Source organism: Leuresthes tenuis, unplaced genomic scaffold (assembly GCF_036924035.1).
Source record: "Leuresthes tenuis unplaced genomic scaffold, fLeuTen1.0.hap1 SCAF_16, whole genome shotgun sequence".
Classification (NCBI taxonomy): Eukaryota; Metazoa; Chordata; class Actinopteri; order Atheriniformes; family Atherinopsidae; genus Leuresthes; species Leuresthes tenuis.
The window spans coordinates 10,303,570-10,323,312 of record NW_027325370.1 but is presented as its reverse complement, the minus strand read 5'-3'; the positions used below and the strand labels follow the sequence as shown (position 1 = coordinate 10,323,312).

General features: G+C 38.0%; 1 protein-coding gene across 1 annotated transcript in view; it reads right to left on the bottom strand.

Moving 5' to 3' along the window:
- The window catches only part of cntn3a.1 (contactin 3a, tandem duplicate 1), an 83,757-nt gene that overhangs the window by 40,865 nt on the left and 23,149 nt on the right, over positions 1–19,743 (bottom strand). The window contains exons 5-9 of the mRNA XM_072367491.1: positions 14,650–14,745; positions 4,251–4,454; positions 3,667–3,769; positions 3,193–3,377; positions 192–331 (exon numbers count right to left, since the gene is read on the bottom strand). Coding sequence (XP_072223592.1) covers positions 192–331; positions 3,193–3,377; positions 3,667–3,769; positions 4,251–4,454; positions 14,650–14,745 — 728 coding nt within the window. The remainder of the gene's footprint in view (positions 1–191; positions 332–3,192; positions 3,378–3,666; positions 3,770–4,250; positions 4,455–14,649; positions 14,746–19,743) is intronic.

The following is a 19,743-nucleotide window of genomic DNA, read 5'->3' as shown; positions in this document are numbered from 1 at the left end:
TCATCTGATGTTGCCTTTTGCGCATTGATTATGTAATTTAACCCGACATCATTTTGTGACACTTTCCGTTTTAGTCTTTTGTCTGCCTGCTTGTTTCTTTCAGTCTTTGTGTGCTTGCAGAGGAACACTGCTGTGTTCTTATGTTCACATTTACATGTCTTTATCTAAGACTAATTTCACAAATCTCTTACCTCCATGGGGTCCAGAGGCTCTCCATTCTTCAGCCAGCGGTATGAGGGTTTGGGCTTTGCGTTGGCTTTGCATTCCCACAGCAGAGTTTCATCAATGGTCTTCTGAACATCCTGGGGCTTCTCTATCAACTGCGGTGGAGCTGTGAGGTCAAAACAACTTACTGCAAATGAACCCTTTAACGCTACAGAAATGCTTGAGTAACACCTGAATGCATTAGTTTTAGAATAAATCGATGAACCAACCAAGCAGGCAATTACTCCATTAAAGAAGCATCCAAGGGCACAAATCATAAATTCACTTCCAATTAACCGGAAGCTGACCTCTACTTAGAAAACATACAAATAAAAACAACTTTATAAGATTACTATGAAGAAAAATCAATTGTGAATGCCTCAGACAAACGCTAAACAATGATATTTGGGTTTGATACAGCCGGTTTCACATTGTTCCTGTGATGTAAATCTGAATCATCGATCAGGTTTACTGATAATCCTGTAACTCATGTATGGCCAACACTAAAAGTGTTCAATCGAAACAGGTTATATTTTCCTTTTGTCACATGAAACACAAGAAATCCATTAATAAATTCCACGATATAGACGAAAGTGTTCATACTGCCACATATATGACTGCCATCTTATTCCTGACAACAGTGTAAGATTTGTGGACCTTATGCAACATCCACATAACCACCTGATACCCTGCCAGGGTCAAGGGAAATAACAGCAAAGGTAGTTGAGACGGTCTGTCTGCTTGCCTAGCTGCATTTCTTTGACAGTGTAATCTCACTTATAAATCAGAAAATGTGTCTGTCTCTTCTCTGCCTGTTGACAACCATTTACCAGATCTACTAGAGAGTTACTAAGGAGCTAATCAAGTGCAGTGCAGGGTTTGAGGTCACTTTTTTTTTTTTTTTTGGATTAATCTTTGATGTTTTCACAACTTTATCCTCAGCTGGCCTTTGGCTGCATGTAGACTCAATCACCCTGGTTTCTTAGCGCATGCGAGGTCATCGGCGAATTCACGATTCAGACAATGCTGTGCTATCTTATGATTGGCTTTTGACCTCTCAGATAATGTCACAGTCCTTTGTACAGTCCTTGATCTCAGAATGGATAGCAAATATAACATGTGCTATAGCTTATAAATAAAAGTGTGAGAGCAAATGTTGATCAAGCTAAGGTTAACTATGATATTTCAGGGTCACTGATCAAAGACAGTGGAGGTTAGCTGCCACTTCCTGTTCTTTATTTAATTAAACTGTTTCTTGCTGATAAATTCTCTTTGTGATTACCAACTTCATTAAACTGTGTTGCAGTTTGAGTTTCTACTCAACAGTAACTAACTCATTAAAGTAGGTTAAAAATAATAAATAAAAAGGTAACTTTGGAAAGGCATGGGATTTCTTAACACACATTTTTTTTAAACATAGTATTTTGTTGTGAAATCAAAACAAGATGGTCACCTTTAATGAAAGATGTACACTTGGCATAATAATAAATACGTTTGATAGTGAGAATGCATCACTACAGTGGAACACTTACTACATGACAGCCAGTAAACAACATTGCAAATAAGACATAATGGAAATGAGGACATCACACAGTAGCTTCAACACAAAGTCATTCTAAGTCACTTTCTGTAAAGCACTTTGTGACATTAGTCTTTGAAATGTGCTATTAAAATAAACTATACTACACAACTACTACTGCTATATTATACTACCGGAACTGTATCTATCCAAATGCACTAAACAACAAGACCAGTGTGTAATTTAACCAATTTGACCAATTTCTTAAATCCCCTTGAACTGTAGATGGTCAATTAAGAGAGAAAATCAAAGCAAGAGATAAACACCCTACCCCCTATTGTTACTGTGCACGTACTGTTTGATTCTTACAAAGACCACATGCTCATATTGATTCTTCTATAGACTTGATGGATGTCCCACCAGCTCCCATCTGTGGGACTTTAAAATGAGATTACAGATTTTTATCACCTGGCAGCCAGTCAGTCTGTGAGGTTGTGAGATGAGACGAGACTTAAATCTTTCAAGGAGAAACACGACTTCCACACAGCTACAGCAGAGAAACTTTACAGAGGCCACACAACAAAGCAACCATGCAGTCATAGCCATATATTAGCTGGAAATGATTACCTTGCTAAGAAAATTAACATCACTCTGCCACTTTAAGTTGTTCTAATCCTGTTACACTGGCAGCAGCCAGTCATGTGATGTTATATTGCTTCAAGTAAAGTAGGTTTAATCCCCAGCCTATCTAAATTTACTGAGTGCATTTCATCTCACTTCCAGGTGCTGTGAAAACCCATATTATCATATCAAAGGCATCCTCCCTCACAGGAAAGAAAACTATGAATCTGATTTCAGTCAAGAACGTCCCCAAAGGGCCTTATAGTGAGACATCATCAATGCATAAACTGTAACATAATGGAGTGGGAAACTATAAAAGTCCATCATCAAGGGACATTAAAAGCTTTCTTGAAATATGTGTCATAAGTCCAGTGTTGGTGAGGGAAAAATCACCTCTCCCTGAAAGGTGATGTAATATAATACCCTAATATGAAAGCTTCAGGCACAAAAAAGAGCTTGTTAGAAATGACTCGAATATAAATCTACTGGGAACAGGTTAATTTATCATCCAATTCCACTATTTGATGTAGTCATACAGAGACACTAATAAAAGCTACAGATTGCATGATAGAAAATACAACTTTTTGATGTAATCGCACCAAAGTTACATTTTTACCCACAAGGCTTTGAACCACATCTCAGAGTAGTCAAACTTTCAAGGGGTTTAAATGAGGTTGTGAATCGAGGGGTAGAAGACTGTCTAAAAGTCCATAAATGTTCATGATATGTTGGGAAAAAGACTGACAGGTTGAAAGTAGAAGATTCTTTTTTTATACACAAGACAGGAGGTGTCAAGTGCAGTAAGTTTCAGATCAAAGCCAGAGACACCATCCTTCTACAGTACTCACCATAAAAAGAAAGCTTTCCTTTAACCAAGTTTCTTCCTCTGCTGTTTTCAGCCACACATTCATATATCCCTGCATCCTCCTGTTGGAAATAAGGGATTTCTAATACTCCACTGGCTTTGTTTATATCCACCTTCCTGCCAAAAGAGGCACCATCCACTCTTTTCCAGCTGATTGTTGGCACTGGGCTGAGGGCAAGAAAGCACAACACACAGCAAGGGCATAAAATGAAAAACAAAGCTGATGATTGCTTAGTCTTTGACCAACTAATACAACTATATGATTCCAGTAAAGTAGTGAAAGAGACGAAGCATTTTCATGTTAGTTCACTTTGACATGTTAACTCTTGAGTGGTTCCTGCTTTCAATATCATTTCGATTCCCTCTACTCATTGCCGTGCAGTTTACTTACACTGGCATATTAAACAACAAACGGTGTGGTTATCATTGTGGTAGAATGACACATAGTGGGACGTACTTTCCAAGAGCAAAACATTCCAGTTTGACAGTTGAGCTCTTAGCGACAGGGACAACTTCAGGGAACTGCACTTCAATCTTCGGCTCGTATTCACCCATCACACCTGGAAACATAACAGAGATGCCACGAGTCTTTAAATCAAAGATCTTAAATCCTTTCAGCTCAGGGCGGGGAAAAGGTTGCACAGTGCATAAATGAAAACATAGTATGTCTATTTGATGCAGGTATATAAGGGTTTCAAGAAACCACACTGCTTGTTGGATCCCATTTTTTCCGCGCATAGCCCTTTGGGAAAAATATCTAATTTGAATGTTTGCGATTACAGGTGAGGTTGTGATATATCGTTAAAGTATGTTCCAGAAAAGCAGCGTGAACAAACAAACAAGACAGCTTCAAAAATGCCATTACTGTGAGCCAAGTTAAAGTCATAAAATGAGGTACAGATCGTTAAATTAGCTGGCAACAGTTTGCAAAATAAAGCTTGTAATTATTCCAGGCAGTGGCTAATTAAAGTTCTGCACCTGTGCTTTCAGGGGTTCACTGTTTAAAATTTAGATTTGAAAACAAAGTGCTTTCTATCATACCATCAAGCCGCAGGACTAAAGGCGTTTGTGGTCCTTGAACACTGCTTTTGGTGACCGTGTTGGTGACCACACAGGTGTAATTGCCCACATCAGAAGGTTCCACTTTTGCGATGTAGAGGTTGCCTGTCTTCTGGGACACAAATCGGCGTGTGTCCTGGATGACAAAAGACGGGTACTCATTGAAGATCCATGTGAAGGTAAGTTCTGTGCACAAAATGAAAGAGAATGGATGTGGGCAACGGGTAGAAACACATGCTGTATTTATAAATCACCTCAATACATGTACAGATAATGTGGGCTTTATCAGCGTTCTCATCACTTTAGTGTGAGTGGTTGCCCTAAGGGATAAAGCAATTAGTGGATTGGACTGAGTGCCAGCCTTCCGTGATTAAAAACATAATTTATAATAGAAGAGCAATTACTCTCACTCACTGCTGGATAAATGCCCTTAATATGGTTAAAAGTTTCATGCATCCACTACGTGGAATTGATGATACTGAGAGTTTGAATAAATTAGTTTTTGGAAAAGTAGATTTTTACATCATAACATAAATGTTGGTTGGTTATTGCTGTATGACCGAGCAAACATTTAGACAGACACACTGCGACTTAAAGGGATATATATATATATATATATATTTCTTATTTTTATTTTTTAAACAACTGTCTGATTCAGTTGTGACATCCTCAGAGGATTCTTTTGAAAAAACTGAGTTTGAGTTGTTGCAGATTTAAAAAAAAAAAAAAAACACTATAAATGTCTCTTCTCGTGGCTCTTCTGAGTAGCTTTCAGCCCGACTCGCCACTTGGGTTTCTTTTCTGACTGCTTTCTACTGAAGGTATGACACTGACCACTCACATGAACCTTAATTTCTTTCAAACTGTTAGATGACCATGCTGCCATGTCAATAAAAGTGCAAGTGACATAAGAAATCTTAAATTTGACCCAGGACTGCCAGTGTTAGCTGTAGATTTATGAATTGTAAAAAAAAATAAAAATTGAGAATACTACATGTTCTAAATGAACTCTCCCAACATAATTAACATTTTAATATCAGAAGCCTATGACAAATTAATTTAATTTAATAGTATACATTTTATATACCTTTTCTGCTTGAGAATTATCATCCATTCAAATTTAATTTAGGAAGCTGTACATGCGTAGATATAGAAAAAGAAAATTGCTCTGTTTTAGGCTGCCATGCCACAGCGAGGGACCTTAAATCAAATATTTAAGTACAGAAAAAGAAAAGCTGTATAATATCCTATAAAAACAATGTTTTACAGGTCGTGTTATTCATTTTATGTCCACCTTCGTCATCCATGATAATAAGCCTCTGAGAAAGACTCCCAGTACTACCAACCATAGTCATAGAAGCTGTACTATCAACCAGCAACATTATAAAAAGGAATGATGGTGTTTTGACATATTGACACAAGGATAGATTGCTGTGGACCATATTGCATCCCTGTCCCAAAAGCAATCTTGGCTGTTGGTAAAAACTTGTCTAAGCGATGACTCTGCACTACAGAGCAAGAAATAATTGAGATGCGAGTCGGACACTACTGACTCAGGATTTTTCACATGTGGTCTTTGAGGGGGAGGAGGATGTTTGAGCTTTGACATATCATTGCAACCTTGTTAATCACAAAGTGAATAAGAGTCTTGAGAAGTTGTGTCACCCTCATTTATGTCATTCATTCTGCTCTGGTCATCTGCTGTGTCTGCGTTAACTCAAACGCTGTTCATGCCAGCACATTTCAGCATCCTTCTGGTGTACTGCTCTGTCTGTTCTGGTAGCTTTTCTTTTCTTTTTTTAACCTTCTGAATGATTTTCAGAATTTAGATAAACTTTCACACCCTGACTTTTTTTTGTTTTTCGTAAATCTAAGCAATGACACCTGGCGATGTGTGTGAGAAGATACTCCTTTTTGTTTCTTCAACTACAAGACAACTTCACCTTGATATCTTCATAAGGACCCAAGATGAGATTTGAACTATGCTTAAACGGACCTCTTTCTTTTCCTCTCTCAGTTTTTCATCAGTGATGTTTACGTTTCCATCGTGTCAATTTTCCAATACCATAAAAATCTTAAGTCTGGGAGAAACAAGTGTTAACAGACGTGCTTTGGCAGTAAAGAAATAACCGTTAAACGCTGGGACAACATGAAACAGTATCAGAATGTGCCCAATTTGATAAAGAAAAAAAAAAAGATTCTTACAAAGACCACATGCTCATATTGATTCTCGATGTTGTCAGCAACCTCTGATGTCAGCAAAGAAAAAAAACAAAACATTATGACATTCTTGGGACTGGATAACCAGGCATTTTCTGTAGTCCAGGATAGAGGTTTCACCGCTTTTATACATCACCTGAACTGAAAGTGTGCAGCACGCACAAAGGGGATACCACCTGAACTGTTTTCTGTCTGCTGAAAGCTCCCAAAGCAGAAATCCCCTTAATCACAGACATTTGGGACTTTTTTAGGTTGATATTTATACAAATACTTCTGCATGGTAAATTTGGAACACTTTATTTTCAGATTTTTAGTGGTAGAGAAAGAAGGCCCCGGAAACTGGTAAAACCATGCAACAAGTCTAACTTTAGACTGTGTGTGTGTGTCTCTCCTCATCACATGAACTGATAATGCTGCTAAAAGGCTAAATTACCACACAGCTCCACATTTCAACTATGACTTACACTGATAATATCTTTTTTTGTGATTCGTCAACTCGACTTTTCTCTGGTTTAGACACTCCGCTTCCCTGCTGATCATCTGTGCATCTCCCAGTGTATTCATGTTACCGTCACTGAGGGCACATTTAGACCCTTGCTAAAGGGAGTTGCATTTCAGCTTCAGTGTTTGTATCTTCAGTAACTTTTGCCACAAACTCCATTCCAGCCTCTGTGGTTTATCAAAATAACTTCCTGACTTGATCAGTCCGACCAACAAAGAGAATAGCTGGAACATCCTCTTCTCCCCCGCAATAATATATCCAAGCTCATGCATATAGTCATGCATATTTTATGCTTGCTTTTGAAACCATACGTCATCCTTCAAAGGTGCAGGGCATGACAAAACGGAACAACAACAAATAAGCGGTTACTAATTAGCTTGTTAAAGATTCATGCTGAGAAACAGGATAAAGGAAGCGAAAAGCACTGATAGTTGTATTTGATCGACTTGAGAGCCTTCTGTTGATGGGTGGTAATTGAATAATGCAATCATGAGTGACAGTGAGTGGCAGATTTTCATTGTGGTTCCATTTAGGCCTTGTGTAATGAACAGGCAGCATCAATTTCCACTTAATGATCTGATAGGAGGGAAGAGAAATGGAACATGACGGGCCAAGGACATAGTGCATCAGGAGTGGGTTTAAGTACAAGTTTGTGTCAAAGAAAAGTATATGCACCGCTTGTGTCAAAGAGCATACTCGCAAGTCTGTTCCCCGGATAGTGAAATCCATTAACCAGGACATCCAATCTGTACTCCTAACACACAAGTTCACTCTACGAAATGGCCTAGGTCACGTACTACATGGGAAAATCCCTGCAAGCTATATGTACGGTTACTAGCCAGTAAGCATTTTCTGTTTTGGACACTGGGTGGAGAAAAACAAGCGATTTCAGCCTTGAATACATCTGAAAGGCCCTCTTCCATTAGTGGAAGCAGGTCAGATGCATTAGGCCTTGAACTAACCACAGTCATTCAGATCATCTCAAAGCAAAACATGACACAGACCAACATCTAATGCAAATAAAGGAACAATGCAGACAAAGATCTCAGGCAGGGTTTCTCTTGGAAACTAAACAATATTTATAGCAATTTTTAAGTGCAACTTCAAAGCGTCTTTGACACAAAACCTACCTCCTGCAGGGGTCTTGTGGGTTTTCAGTAGTTGTTACAGTGAAATAATGGCCCCCTGAATGATGCATGGGATGTTTTAAGCCTTTAATGGGGAGATGAAGCAGATCCTGTGGAAGACCTTAATCTGCTGATCTTGAATTATGTCCCATCACCGTTTACGACAACATGCTACTCACTTTTCCAACATTGAAGTCAATTTAAATGCCAATCAGGATTTCTTGCGATTCTAATATGCAATAGCATAGTCACAGTGTTGTAAGTACTATCAGAGTAAAACATGCCATGAACTGCCTAAGCTTCTAACTTTATCATGATATTTGAATTCCAATTTATTCTTTCTATATAATCTGTCGGTTATGATCAAACTACATGTCAAATTATGCTCTATAGCCACAGCTGGATTCCACAATTGGAAAGGAAATGTGAAAACTGTATCCAACACAATCAGGCTAGACTCTCTGCAATTATATTGGAAAACTGAAGATGATTCTTCCTCACAGCATCTCTTAATAACCTCTACATCACCATGAGCAAGAGTAATTTCTGAGAGTCTGAAAAAGAAAAATAGATAATTCAAAGCGTGGGGAAAGGTCTCCATTGAACAGATATGTTTCTTCACAACACATATACAATAAAATCAGGCGGGCTTTTGGCTGCATTTCTTTAGTAGAATGAAAACAGCAGGGAAGCTCACTGACCCAGTTGGACGGAAAAAAAAAAGCCATTTCTCAGCATTCATCCAAATAAAATTACTATTGACAGTTAGTCTGAAAGAAAGAATGAATATTGGGATTTGAGATCCTTTTATTTCGCATCATCACAGAAATGTCCTGCATTATATGAGACTGTGCTTCTATCTGCTCTGAACATGCATATCTATTGAGCTGAAATGTTTATCAAGTCAATGGCATCAGTTTTGACTTATTTGAACATTATTCTCAAACATTGCCTACTTATTCCAGGTTGCACCCACCTCTCCAGCCCCGTGAAGCGCTGCCATGATCTTTATTGTCTAATATTCATCTCACATAACGGGTGGTCACTAAAAAGGCTGATCGGAAAGGTCTGATGTTAATTATTATTTTCAAAGAAGAGAAGAGCTGCACAATGCCTTGAAAAGCCTGTTAGAGGGCATTGTGTTCCTTGAGTTAAGTCAAGTAACTATTATTTATTTTGAGCTATTGGGGCTTCATATCCAGGTCAGATCTCTCCCCCCCATCTCTCTCTCTCACACACACACACATACAAACCATGTGCTCACCAGATAATGTCTGCACCATAAGCAGTTAGCAGGTGTCAACAGAAGAGATGAATTCACTAGAGATGACCACAAGTGCTTGTGCTATCACAAGTTCGATAAATGTCTCCAAACAAGTGTTAATCCATTTAAAATGTGGGATTGACAGACATGGAGCCCATGTCCCACACCCAGGATAGTGCATGCATGCATGTATGTCTGTATGTGTTTATGTACATGTATATATCTATTTAAAACCAAAAAGTGCAACAGTTACTAAATCTAAAGTCACAATATAATGTGGCTCAATAAATCTGAATGTATTTGTTTTACAATTGTATTACATTTGTGTTCTATCACCATTTTAGATCATAGAAGAATGTCGGTAGAGCATTTAGCAGGTCTTTAGAATCTACAGCACTGTCTGTGTAGTTACAAGTCTTTTATGAGCACCTGAAGACTTTGTGCAAGACTCCTTGTGACAGATATAGGCCACGTGTTCTGTGTTCTGACAAAAGTCCCTCCAGGGCTGCGATCCAGAATCTACAAAATCACATTGACGGGAAGTCCAAAGGGGAACTGGGAGTCTACTGTAATTCAATTTTTGGGAATTATTGACAGAAAAGAAAAATATGAACTATTGAAAATAGTTCTTGAATAAATCTCTTTCCATTTCCAAGACGAAAGCAACATCCAGATATCTCAAATAATTCAGTCAATGTTCTTCACCAAAACAAACAGAGGCATACATCTTGGAAAACACCTGAAGTGTAATGTCATGTAAAATATACCCAGAGATCTTAAACAAAATCCACACCAGAGGCCAATTAAATTTCCCAAATGTTATGAAAATGAACAGGATAAAGGAAACGCTATGATATTTAAATGTTCTTATTTTAACAGTACACATACTGTGAGGTTTCTTGAAGTGGTTAAAATCATAGCTGCTGATAACATAAACAAAAGAAGCATGTTCATCCAACACCTAGTTAGATGGTGGCAGGTGGAATCCTCTCATTACATCATCTTCAGCTGCACACATGAAAAATCATTGAGGATTGGCCTTGTACTTGCAAAAAAGAAGAATGTAAAAAGAAAAATAGACTAGAAAAGGATAGAAAAATCCTTTATTTGCATTTTATTCTTTTTAAAACACCTCGGCAATCAGAAAAATCTATACATTTCGTTCATTTATTAAGCTGCACTTTCACCTGTTATTTAGCTGACTGTAAATGCAAATCTTGGTAAAAATGAAGTTTTAATAAAAAATAAATCAAATTAGAATGTATCGCTTCCACCCTAACTAGACTAGACCTAACCGAATAAAAATATGATAATAACAAATTCAATTACACAATTAGTTTGTTAAAAATGCTGCATCGGGGGTTTTACTTACCCCAACTCCTGTGCAAAGTTGTTAGAGCAACTATACACAGTATTCTAAATTTAACATTTGTGTAGCCACTGTGAGTACAACATGAAATAATTCAATTAAACATTCATTTAACGATTAAAATTAGTTTCTTGATTTTTGTCTCAAAGGCGCCTCTTAAAACTTTCAAGTAAATAAATTACAGTTATTTACTGTATGTGTCCATCCTTACATGCAACCATTACAAGAAAAGGTCAGTCAAGGTTGACCAATGCCTGCCCCTCCATCAAAAACATGCTTGAAATGTTGTCCAGGAAACACGTAGTCTTTTGTCAAAGCATTCAAAGAAAGGAGGCAATTTCCTTCTCCAAATTGTAAAAATGAATTGAACGACGTGAATAGAGAACTGCCTTGGCAACAAACAAACAACACAACTTTCTGATGCGGTATGATCCCCAGTAAACCAATGTTTTTCTCTTTTGAATGATAAACTATCAAATTTGATCACTCGAAGTGACCTGACTTTTCAAAACAGCCCAATTTTGAACGCCGTCTGTGCAGTTAATGTTATACAGAAGCCCGACACTTCTGACAATGCTGCGTGTTGGTTGAATGCTGATGTGAGTAGGTGTTGGCATAAGTACATTTTATACCAAGGTACATTTCCAAACGTCACAACAAGGCTGTCACTTCTAAGAATATGGTTTATTTATCCAGCTTTTCTTATAAACACAAGGTATTCTTCTAACATCCACTGATCAAACCCTACCATAACACCAGTGTACCATTAGGCTTGCATGAGTTAGACTTTTTTTTTCCCAGGAAACATCAGGTAATAGTTTGTGCTCAGCAAATAATACAACCAACACATTCTAATTTATAACTCATTCATCACACAGGAGCTTGGTCAGAAAACCTTGCAGCAGTGTTCAATGAAAGGTTTTCCTATTTGGCGTCAATTTGGGGAACAGCTCGACAGCTGCATATTGCTTCTTATTCTTCTGCGGCGATAAGTGATGCACCAGCTGTGCCGCTGGCAGGTTGCTGCATGTCTTCAAAAATTAATCACTTACGGAGGTCGGAGGGGAACAGTCACCTCACACCCAAGCATGCAACTCATGTTTAAAGTCAAGCTTGAAATTACTGTTAGGCAATTCTTTTTCTTTTTTTTTAAATTCAATTTCATTATTTTTATTTTAGGCCCTCATTTTGGCTTCCTTCACTCAAGGTGCTCTGTGCTAAAAAAAAAAAAAAAAAAAGATTAATTGTTTCATGTCCTGTCAAGAAATTCAATCAATCTATCTACAGCATTTGGGGGGGGGGGGTCAATAGCTATGACGTTATTTTTAAAATGATTTCATTAGGGCACTAGGCCTGCATTATGATGCCTGAAAACAGAATCTGGGACAGTGCACCTGATCATTTTCCACACACATCATTCCACGTGTGAGCTAACTGCCAGTCCATTCATTCCTATGGGAATCCCATAATCTCTAATAATTATATGTACAAAACTGTTTATAGTCTTTCTAGAATGTACCTCAAGTACATTGAGAAAGTTGAACTTCTGTGGTGGAGCGCTGAGAGACGACACTGCTTAACAGAAAGTTCAACAAACAAAGCAGTGAACAGGCTGACAAACTACTGGCCCGACATGCTGTTATTATACACACACTGATCACATCATGGGCCCTATTAAAAAAAAATCTCTTCAGAGTGTATTTGGATGCAAATTCATTCTTAAAATAATTATTTTGAAAGATGTGAAAGATTCACAATGATGGATTCAACAGCACAACTGGAGGATTATACGTCAACCTAACAAATGCTTAGTCAAGTACAACACATGGTTAAGTATCATAATTATTCAACTGATTTGATTAAGTAAACGTGGTGAAAAATAACATTTTCTATCTCCGGCATTGGACATTGCACTGACAGCTGGGGCGAGACTCTACAGGAGGCCAACAGACTAACAGAAATGTTTTGAGCGACCGTGGGAACTGATATGTAGTCCTAAAGGGCGGCTTTTAGTCATAATTTCAGATGCATCTAGCTGTCTGACAAGGCAAACACAAAAGCATGTGAATCAGAGCTTTATTGGTAATTCGCCTGAATTTATATAAACTTTCACTTTAACCCTTTTTTTTTTTCAAAAGAAAACCTTACATTTTGGCAATAATAAAAAGCTACAGCTTAAAAATGGTTAGAGATAAAGAGATGCTGTCAATAAGAAAATGTATTAAGTTTATATAGGTAATAAATTCAATCACTCAGCATTGCATGCCTGTATCTTTAACGTAATTTAACATAAAGGCGTGCAATGTTTTTTTTTGTTGTTTTTTTAAAGCAAACAGAGATGTAGCAATTTTGGAGCCCCAAAATTGTCTTTTTACAATTTTTAAGCCCTCCGACACATTTCCGGCAGTACATCCAATGTTGCTATTACGCTTTCTGGAGTGAGTTGTGATTTACAAAGAATAAAATAAAGCAAGGCACCGCTTGTCCAAGCTTGGTCCATCTCTTTCTCGTGTGCTCTGAAAACATTTAATCTGTCATCTGGGGTGCCTACAACACATTCTTGTACTAAATGTTTGTGCATTGTGTTGTTGCAACACAACTGCGGCCAAGGTAACAGGGACGTTCTCCGAACTTTTTTTTAACTCTTGAATTTAATCAGCATCTCAGTTTCTTTGGTACATCACTTGGACTTGGCTTGAGAACTACTTAGCACTGTTTTATGGAGTCTAAACGTTAAACAGTTTGTTCCAAAACTGAATCATTCATGTGATAGAGCAATAAAATAATATACCCTCTCCATCTGGAAAGACAACAGAAACACTGCATCAGTGAAAAGTTTCTACTACCACTACATATGGCATGTTTTCACCCTATAAATCTTATTTTCTTGGATGCTAGAATTTTCAGAGGATCTCAGCTTTTTAAAATGAGAAATTAGAGTAAAAAAAGCAGTGACTTTGTGAGGAGCTCAACAGTCTCCCTCCCTAGCCTCCCTAATCCCATCCCACCAATGTGTTGTACATTTGTTGGCAGTGCATGCACACCAGTGAGAGTAATCTGCCTTGTGCGCCTACATTATAGTTTTATTAGTAAACTTAAGCCACAATCACTGCTCATTTCTGTTGATTAGTGCAACCAGAAAACACAATTTTTCATTGCAGTGGCCAGAATTTTTTATGTACTATAATGATAAATAATATTGGTTTATTTGATGTTATATTGGCTTTATTCACTTAATCTATCCATCTATCTCTCTATCTATAACCATTATACAAAATGCTCTTAAAGAGGTTTCACAACCAAAATGAACAAAAACTCCACCTGCCCTGTGCTGTGTGCTGGATTAGAATACATGCAGACTCTTCAACAGAGGAAAATTAGATTCAGTCCCGCTGACAAAAAGCCCATCTTAAGACCCCTGTGTAGGTGTTAATAACACTGGATGCAAACTCCTATTGACAACATCATTGATGCACTGGGATGATGTGAAGCAAACAATGCACCTTCAGAGAGATACTCTGTTACTCAGCCTGGCAGGGCCCCAGCCGAAGACATCCTCTTCAGTCTGGATGCCAAAGTTTTTCCTCGCCCCCACTGAAAATCAAGCTGACAGGCCAGAGTGTCCCAAAGTAAAGATGACTCACTACACTGACTTCAACAACACAGATCAACAGCCAGGAGCTTTGAATAGGAAGGACAAACAAGATTTTGCTTCACCCAGATAAAGGCATCGCATGAGGAAGCAGAGAGGGGATCCGACACAATTTGTATATTTTAGGTATTAAAACAACGGTGTCTCCTCTTGACCATATGAAGTGCAGCATAATGAACAATATATGAAGAGATATATGAAGTTAAAGTATCACACAATGCAAAAACGTCAGAACAGAGTACCTTACCTCCAGAGTGGGGGGGTGGTCCACACAGTAAGACCACTCCTTGACCTTCACGCACCCTTACTGGACTTCGTCTCTGGGTCTTGAAATTCTCCAAGTCTGTTGATCAAAACACGAATGCAATAAAGCAACATCCTCATTCCGTGTTTTCATAAAATACAAAAGCATTCGGGATGGAAATACATCAGGCAGATGAAAGAAAATGCATTACTCTACAAGTCATATCAGCGGTTGCACAATTATATACAGCTCCATCACAGTTTCTAAGTAAAGGCTGATATATGATGCACAACTTTTGCATATTTATCATGAACATGTTTGAATAAATGCAGACATTGTGATATAAAGTCCTTAACACTTCTGACTGAAGCAGAAAGCAATTCTTCAAGCATAAATCACACATGAGTGAATTTAATTGGAGCAGCATATTGTTATCACTTTCTGTGTTTCATCCACTGTACAAAGACCAGCAGCAATTAAATGACAAAGACTGACACTTCGTTTGTATGGAAACCGATTACTTGTTGGCAGTCGGCTGAGAAAAAGCAAATAAGTAAATAGAGACAACAACCCTTGAGCACTTTGCTACTTTTTGCCTGCTGTGGCTCTTGGAGACTATATGGCTGACATAAAATGACATAATCAAAACTGACACTTCTTGTGTATCAGCACAGCAGGATGAGTTTCATTTAAATAAATGCAATCTGTGATCTTAGCAGACTGTGTGTGCAATAAAAAAAATAAATAAAAAAAACATCCAGCAGTAAGTATTTCATTATCACACTTAAAAGCCATTTTCTTCGTCGTCGTCTTTCACAAATTATTTTGCTCCCGTCCCACAAATTAATTTACAGAGGATGAAGTTGTTTCATGCTAGCTGCGGACAGACAGATTGTGTGGATACTTGAGTGGCCAAGTCTAAATCAATGGCCGAGCCAAAGCCTCAGGGAAACCATTCAACACGCTGAAGTCCCTTCTGAACTAGCAAGACATCTATAGATCCCCCTGGATTTTCTGAGGCAGCCAGGTTAATATAAATGTAATAATCCTATTGAGGTGCAGCAGAAATTTCAGATGTATAAGGAGAAATCTTTATCAGCCTGCGGATGAACGTGATGTCAGCCTTACTGTTGCGTAACATTAACACAGCATTGCTGCTGTTTCTCACTGCATTTGTCAAAAACTCTCAAACATGTACTTTTATTGGATCTGTTTAATGTAAAGTAATCTTGGCAACTTAACACAAATTTAAGCTTTCACACCTTGTAAGGCCTTTCCTCCAAGATACAGATATACTTGTCTTAGCCTCTCTCAAAATAAAACCTTAAAATAGACTTTTTGGGCAGTAAGTCCCAAAAAGTTGACCTGTCTTTGGAAATATACACTGGTCATAAATGTAAAGGCATTGTACAGGTGTTAGAGGGGAGTCTACATTCTCAGATCTATGAAACTGAGGCAAGGGAACATAATGTATTACACATAGAGGAGCAAAGAACGGGAACCTGCTGTAGTTTTATGTTACATCCATCAGTTTTTCCAAATCCAATTTGATTCTGATTCATCACATATTAACACACTAGCTTTGTACAGCAGATGGACGGAAATTTCCACAATATACATAAATCCCATCTGCCATTTGTATGGAGAACAGGAAAGGCAATGGCAAATGCTATGTTGGGCTATGTTTATGAAATTTGATTAAAAAAAGCCTGTTAATGGCTGTACTATTCACACCCTTTTATCTTAGTCATTTTATAAGAACTGATTTTTATTCAAGTTCATTTTAAGTCTGTTAGAGGCAGACTCAAACAAAGACTTTTTTTCTTTAATGGATTAACAGTGCAATCACTAAATATGTGACAAGTTCCGCCTCCTGTCGGAGCACAAAAAGCAAGTCAAGTTTAGTTAAGTTAAGTTTAAGTTAAAACTTAACTGGGAAACAACTACAAAGACCAGTAGACAGGTCAGCTAGCGATTTAGTAACGAAAGCAAAAGATAAAGGATGAGATATTCGCCAATTTATTAGCAGCGTAGGTCTGAAGCTTAACTTGATGGCAAAGTTTCCCACACTAAGCTGAATTTGGTACAGAAAATCCAGGCCTTTTCTGCATGGTGCCCCAGGATGACAGGATCTTCTAAAGTGCATGAGCTGGTACTGTTTCCCATTTTGAGATATGGGTTTTCTGATTCTAAAACAGTTAAAAACCCTTATACCTGTATGTGGTAACTGGTGCTCCGCTTGTGTGTGCACTGTCACACTGTGTTAACTCAAACGTAATGAGTTTCGTTTTATGCGGTTAGCTGTTATACGTTCTGTGCCCTCCTTTATTGCCGCCACTCTGCACCTGAGCACTGCACACAGTTTGTGTGACAGTGTCATTAACGGTCAGGAGGACTTCCAGTTTCCCTGAGACGAGTTTTGTTTTTAATATTTCTGCAGCTAGAATGTTGCTGTTGTTGTTTTAGAGGTGGAGAGGTTAGCTGTTAGCTAATTATATGAAAGAACAGTAGAAAGGTATGCTGTGTTTGTTTGGTTTTTTGGATTTTGTTCCACAAGAAGTGCAAAAAGGGTCAAGGTCTGGGAGTTGGGGTTAGTTACTTCACCATTCTATACTCTTCCTTACATGCATCCACTGTCGAATTTAATCTGAATCTGGAGTTAAACATTTGTGCCAAATTTAAAGAAATTCTCTCAACACAATCCTGTGAAACTGTTCTCAGGAGCGTGCACGGGTCTGACGACCCAAAAGCAAAATGTCTACGGCCCCGGCTGTTCCTGCCTGAGAAATAACTTGCTGAAATGCAGAGTTTAAGCAACAAACACTTTTATTTATCATAACACCTGAGTGACTTGATATAAATGTGACAAGCAGATGGAATATGTTTTGCATTGCAAATCGATTTCATGTTACGTGAACATCAGAGTTGTACTGCTTGTAAATGTGGTAATATCCCACATTTTTGTCTCAACACTGAGGGGAAAAAAAAAACGTACTATTACGTATTACATTTAGACTCTGAATTAACACATATTTGTTAAAAGTTGGTCTTTTCACATTTGAAAAAGGCAAACTGGATTCTCCACAGTCACCAGTTTACCACGACTGCTCCCAGTAACCGTGTAGAACACAGAATCTGTTTTTACAAATTTCTCGGCTCATAAATGAAAAAACAAAGTTGCTCAACTCACACTGAGAGTGAAGCTCTCCTGATCAATATTCCTCTGGTGTATAGAGGGGCGTAAATGAGCTAGACACTAAAAGCCAACAATGCTTGACAAGCCAAGCTGTTCAGCATGGTGTGGATCATCTTATCAAGCCTATCACAGCTCTGCACCTCTATGTGCTTCTCCATGGCAGGGTTCAGGCTATTTTGAGTGCTTTCAGATCCATGAAATTGAGTGTGAATTTGCATTTTTGGGCTAGCTGCTCCAAAGTGACTCATTGTAATGAATGAGAGGCGATTGTAGAGACACAGAATTAGGCAATTCTGTTAGGGACAAAAGGCATAAAGAGTTGTTAAAACTTTTCTAAAGCCCATTTGAAATTCTTTAGCCACAATATATTTCCCCGTTAAGCCATGATCCATTTAACAAACAAAAGGGTTATTTTGTAGTTATTCTCTCCTATAAGAAAACCATTAGCAGTGGGTATGAGTAGAATACATTGTTAAGATAATACGATCTCTACATGTTTTAAAATGACATGGTTAAAAAGACGATCAACATAAAAGTTGATTGAAAAAACATTGTTCTTATACTTAAAAATCCTGTGGCATCTCCATGACAACTTTTCATTTCAATAGATGAAAACTTGTGGATCTCAAGAAATAATAAAATCACAACTGATGCTGACAAGAACAGTGTCCATAACTTTGAGCTGCTTGTATCAGATGTATCAGATATATCAATTGTGATACATTCAGATGAGCTTGAATCTCTCCCTAATGATATTTATAAGAGAAAGGAGACCAGAAATGGTACAACCCGGTAAATTTAAGTATTGACAAAGGAATATGTAACACCTATACTGTATGCAAGCAGAGATTAAGAAACTGATTTGTGACAAAACATCTGTTTCCAAAGTGTAGTCTGTTGAACTGCATCAAGCTGTGAGACATTTTATTGTTTGTGCCCGTTTCTGACAGTATCTATCTTCTTTTCAGAGTTGTTATTTACAGCCATCTGTCTGTAATGTAGTTCTTCTGAAACTGTATTGTGACAGAAAACTATTCTTAGCGTACAGTATCTGCTCTTATCTACATGAAAAATAACTTTGACAGGTAAAAAGCGGTCAATTCATCAAGAAGCAAACCTGTGTAAACAACCAAAGACACACTATGCATAAGATGACCAAGAACAAGTCAGCAGAGCGACACTGAACAAGTTACCAAATAAAGGTAAAGAATAAGTCCAGAGAGCTTTATCATGAAGGCTACAATCTTCTCTTCTATAAATGGATCTTTTCTTCTTTTCTATCTCTGTTCTCAAAGAAGAATCATGTAGTGAGCCTCTGGCAGTTGAGTGACACATGACATTTGGGGAGTGATAAACATCACAAGGGCCTAATTCTTGCTGAGCGCCAGTGGTGGTGCCCCTGCACTAATCTGCATTCAAAAAACACCTTTCTTCCTAAGAAGCAGCGGAGACCCAGATTGACAACCTAATTTGCTGACACGAAATGCTTTTGTTCCCTCCTCAGTTGCACTTCAGCTCAAAACAGCCTTAATTTTCACCTGAGTCGAAGCCAAAGGATAAAGAGCAAATTACTTTTGGAAAATGAAACGGCCAGCACAAAAGGATATATAATTTCTACCAAGTACATACACAGATAAGGCATATGGCAGTAAGCGCAAATAGAGGACTGAATATGATTAAAAACCATCTGTATCAAAATATAGGGGAGGCACATCCTGCAATGCTATCAACTAACAATTTCATCCATCATTATACACGATACCCCTGTGGTTCTATAAACCATGCACAATCTCAGCTGTAACATGTCCTTACTCAGATCAGGCATCCATTGCACTTTGCCTCTGTTGCTGACCTTGCAATCTGTTGTATAAAGCTGCATCTTGCGTCAGTTAAAATCCTTT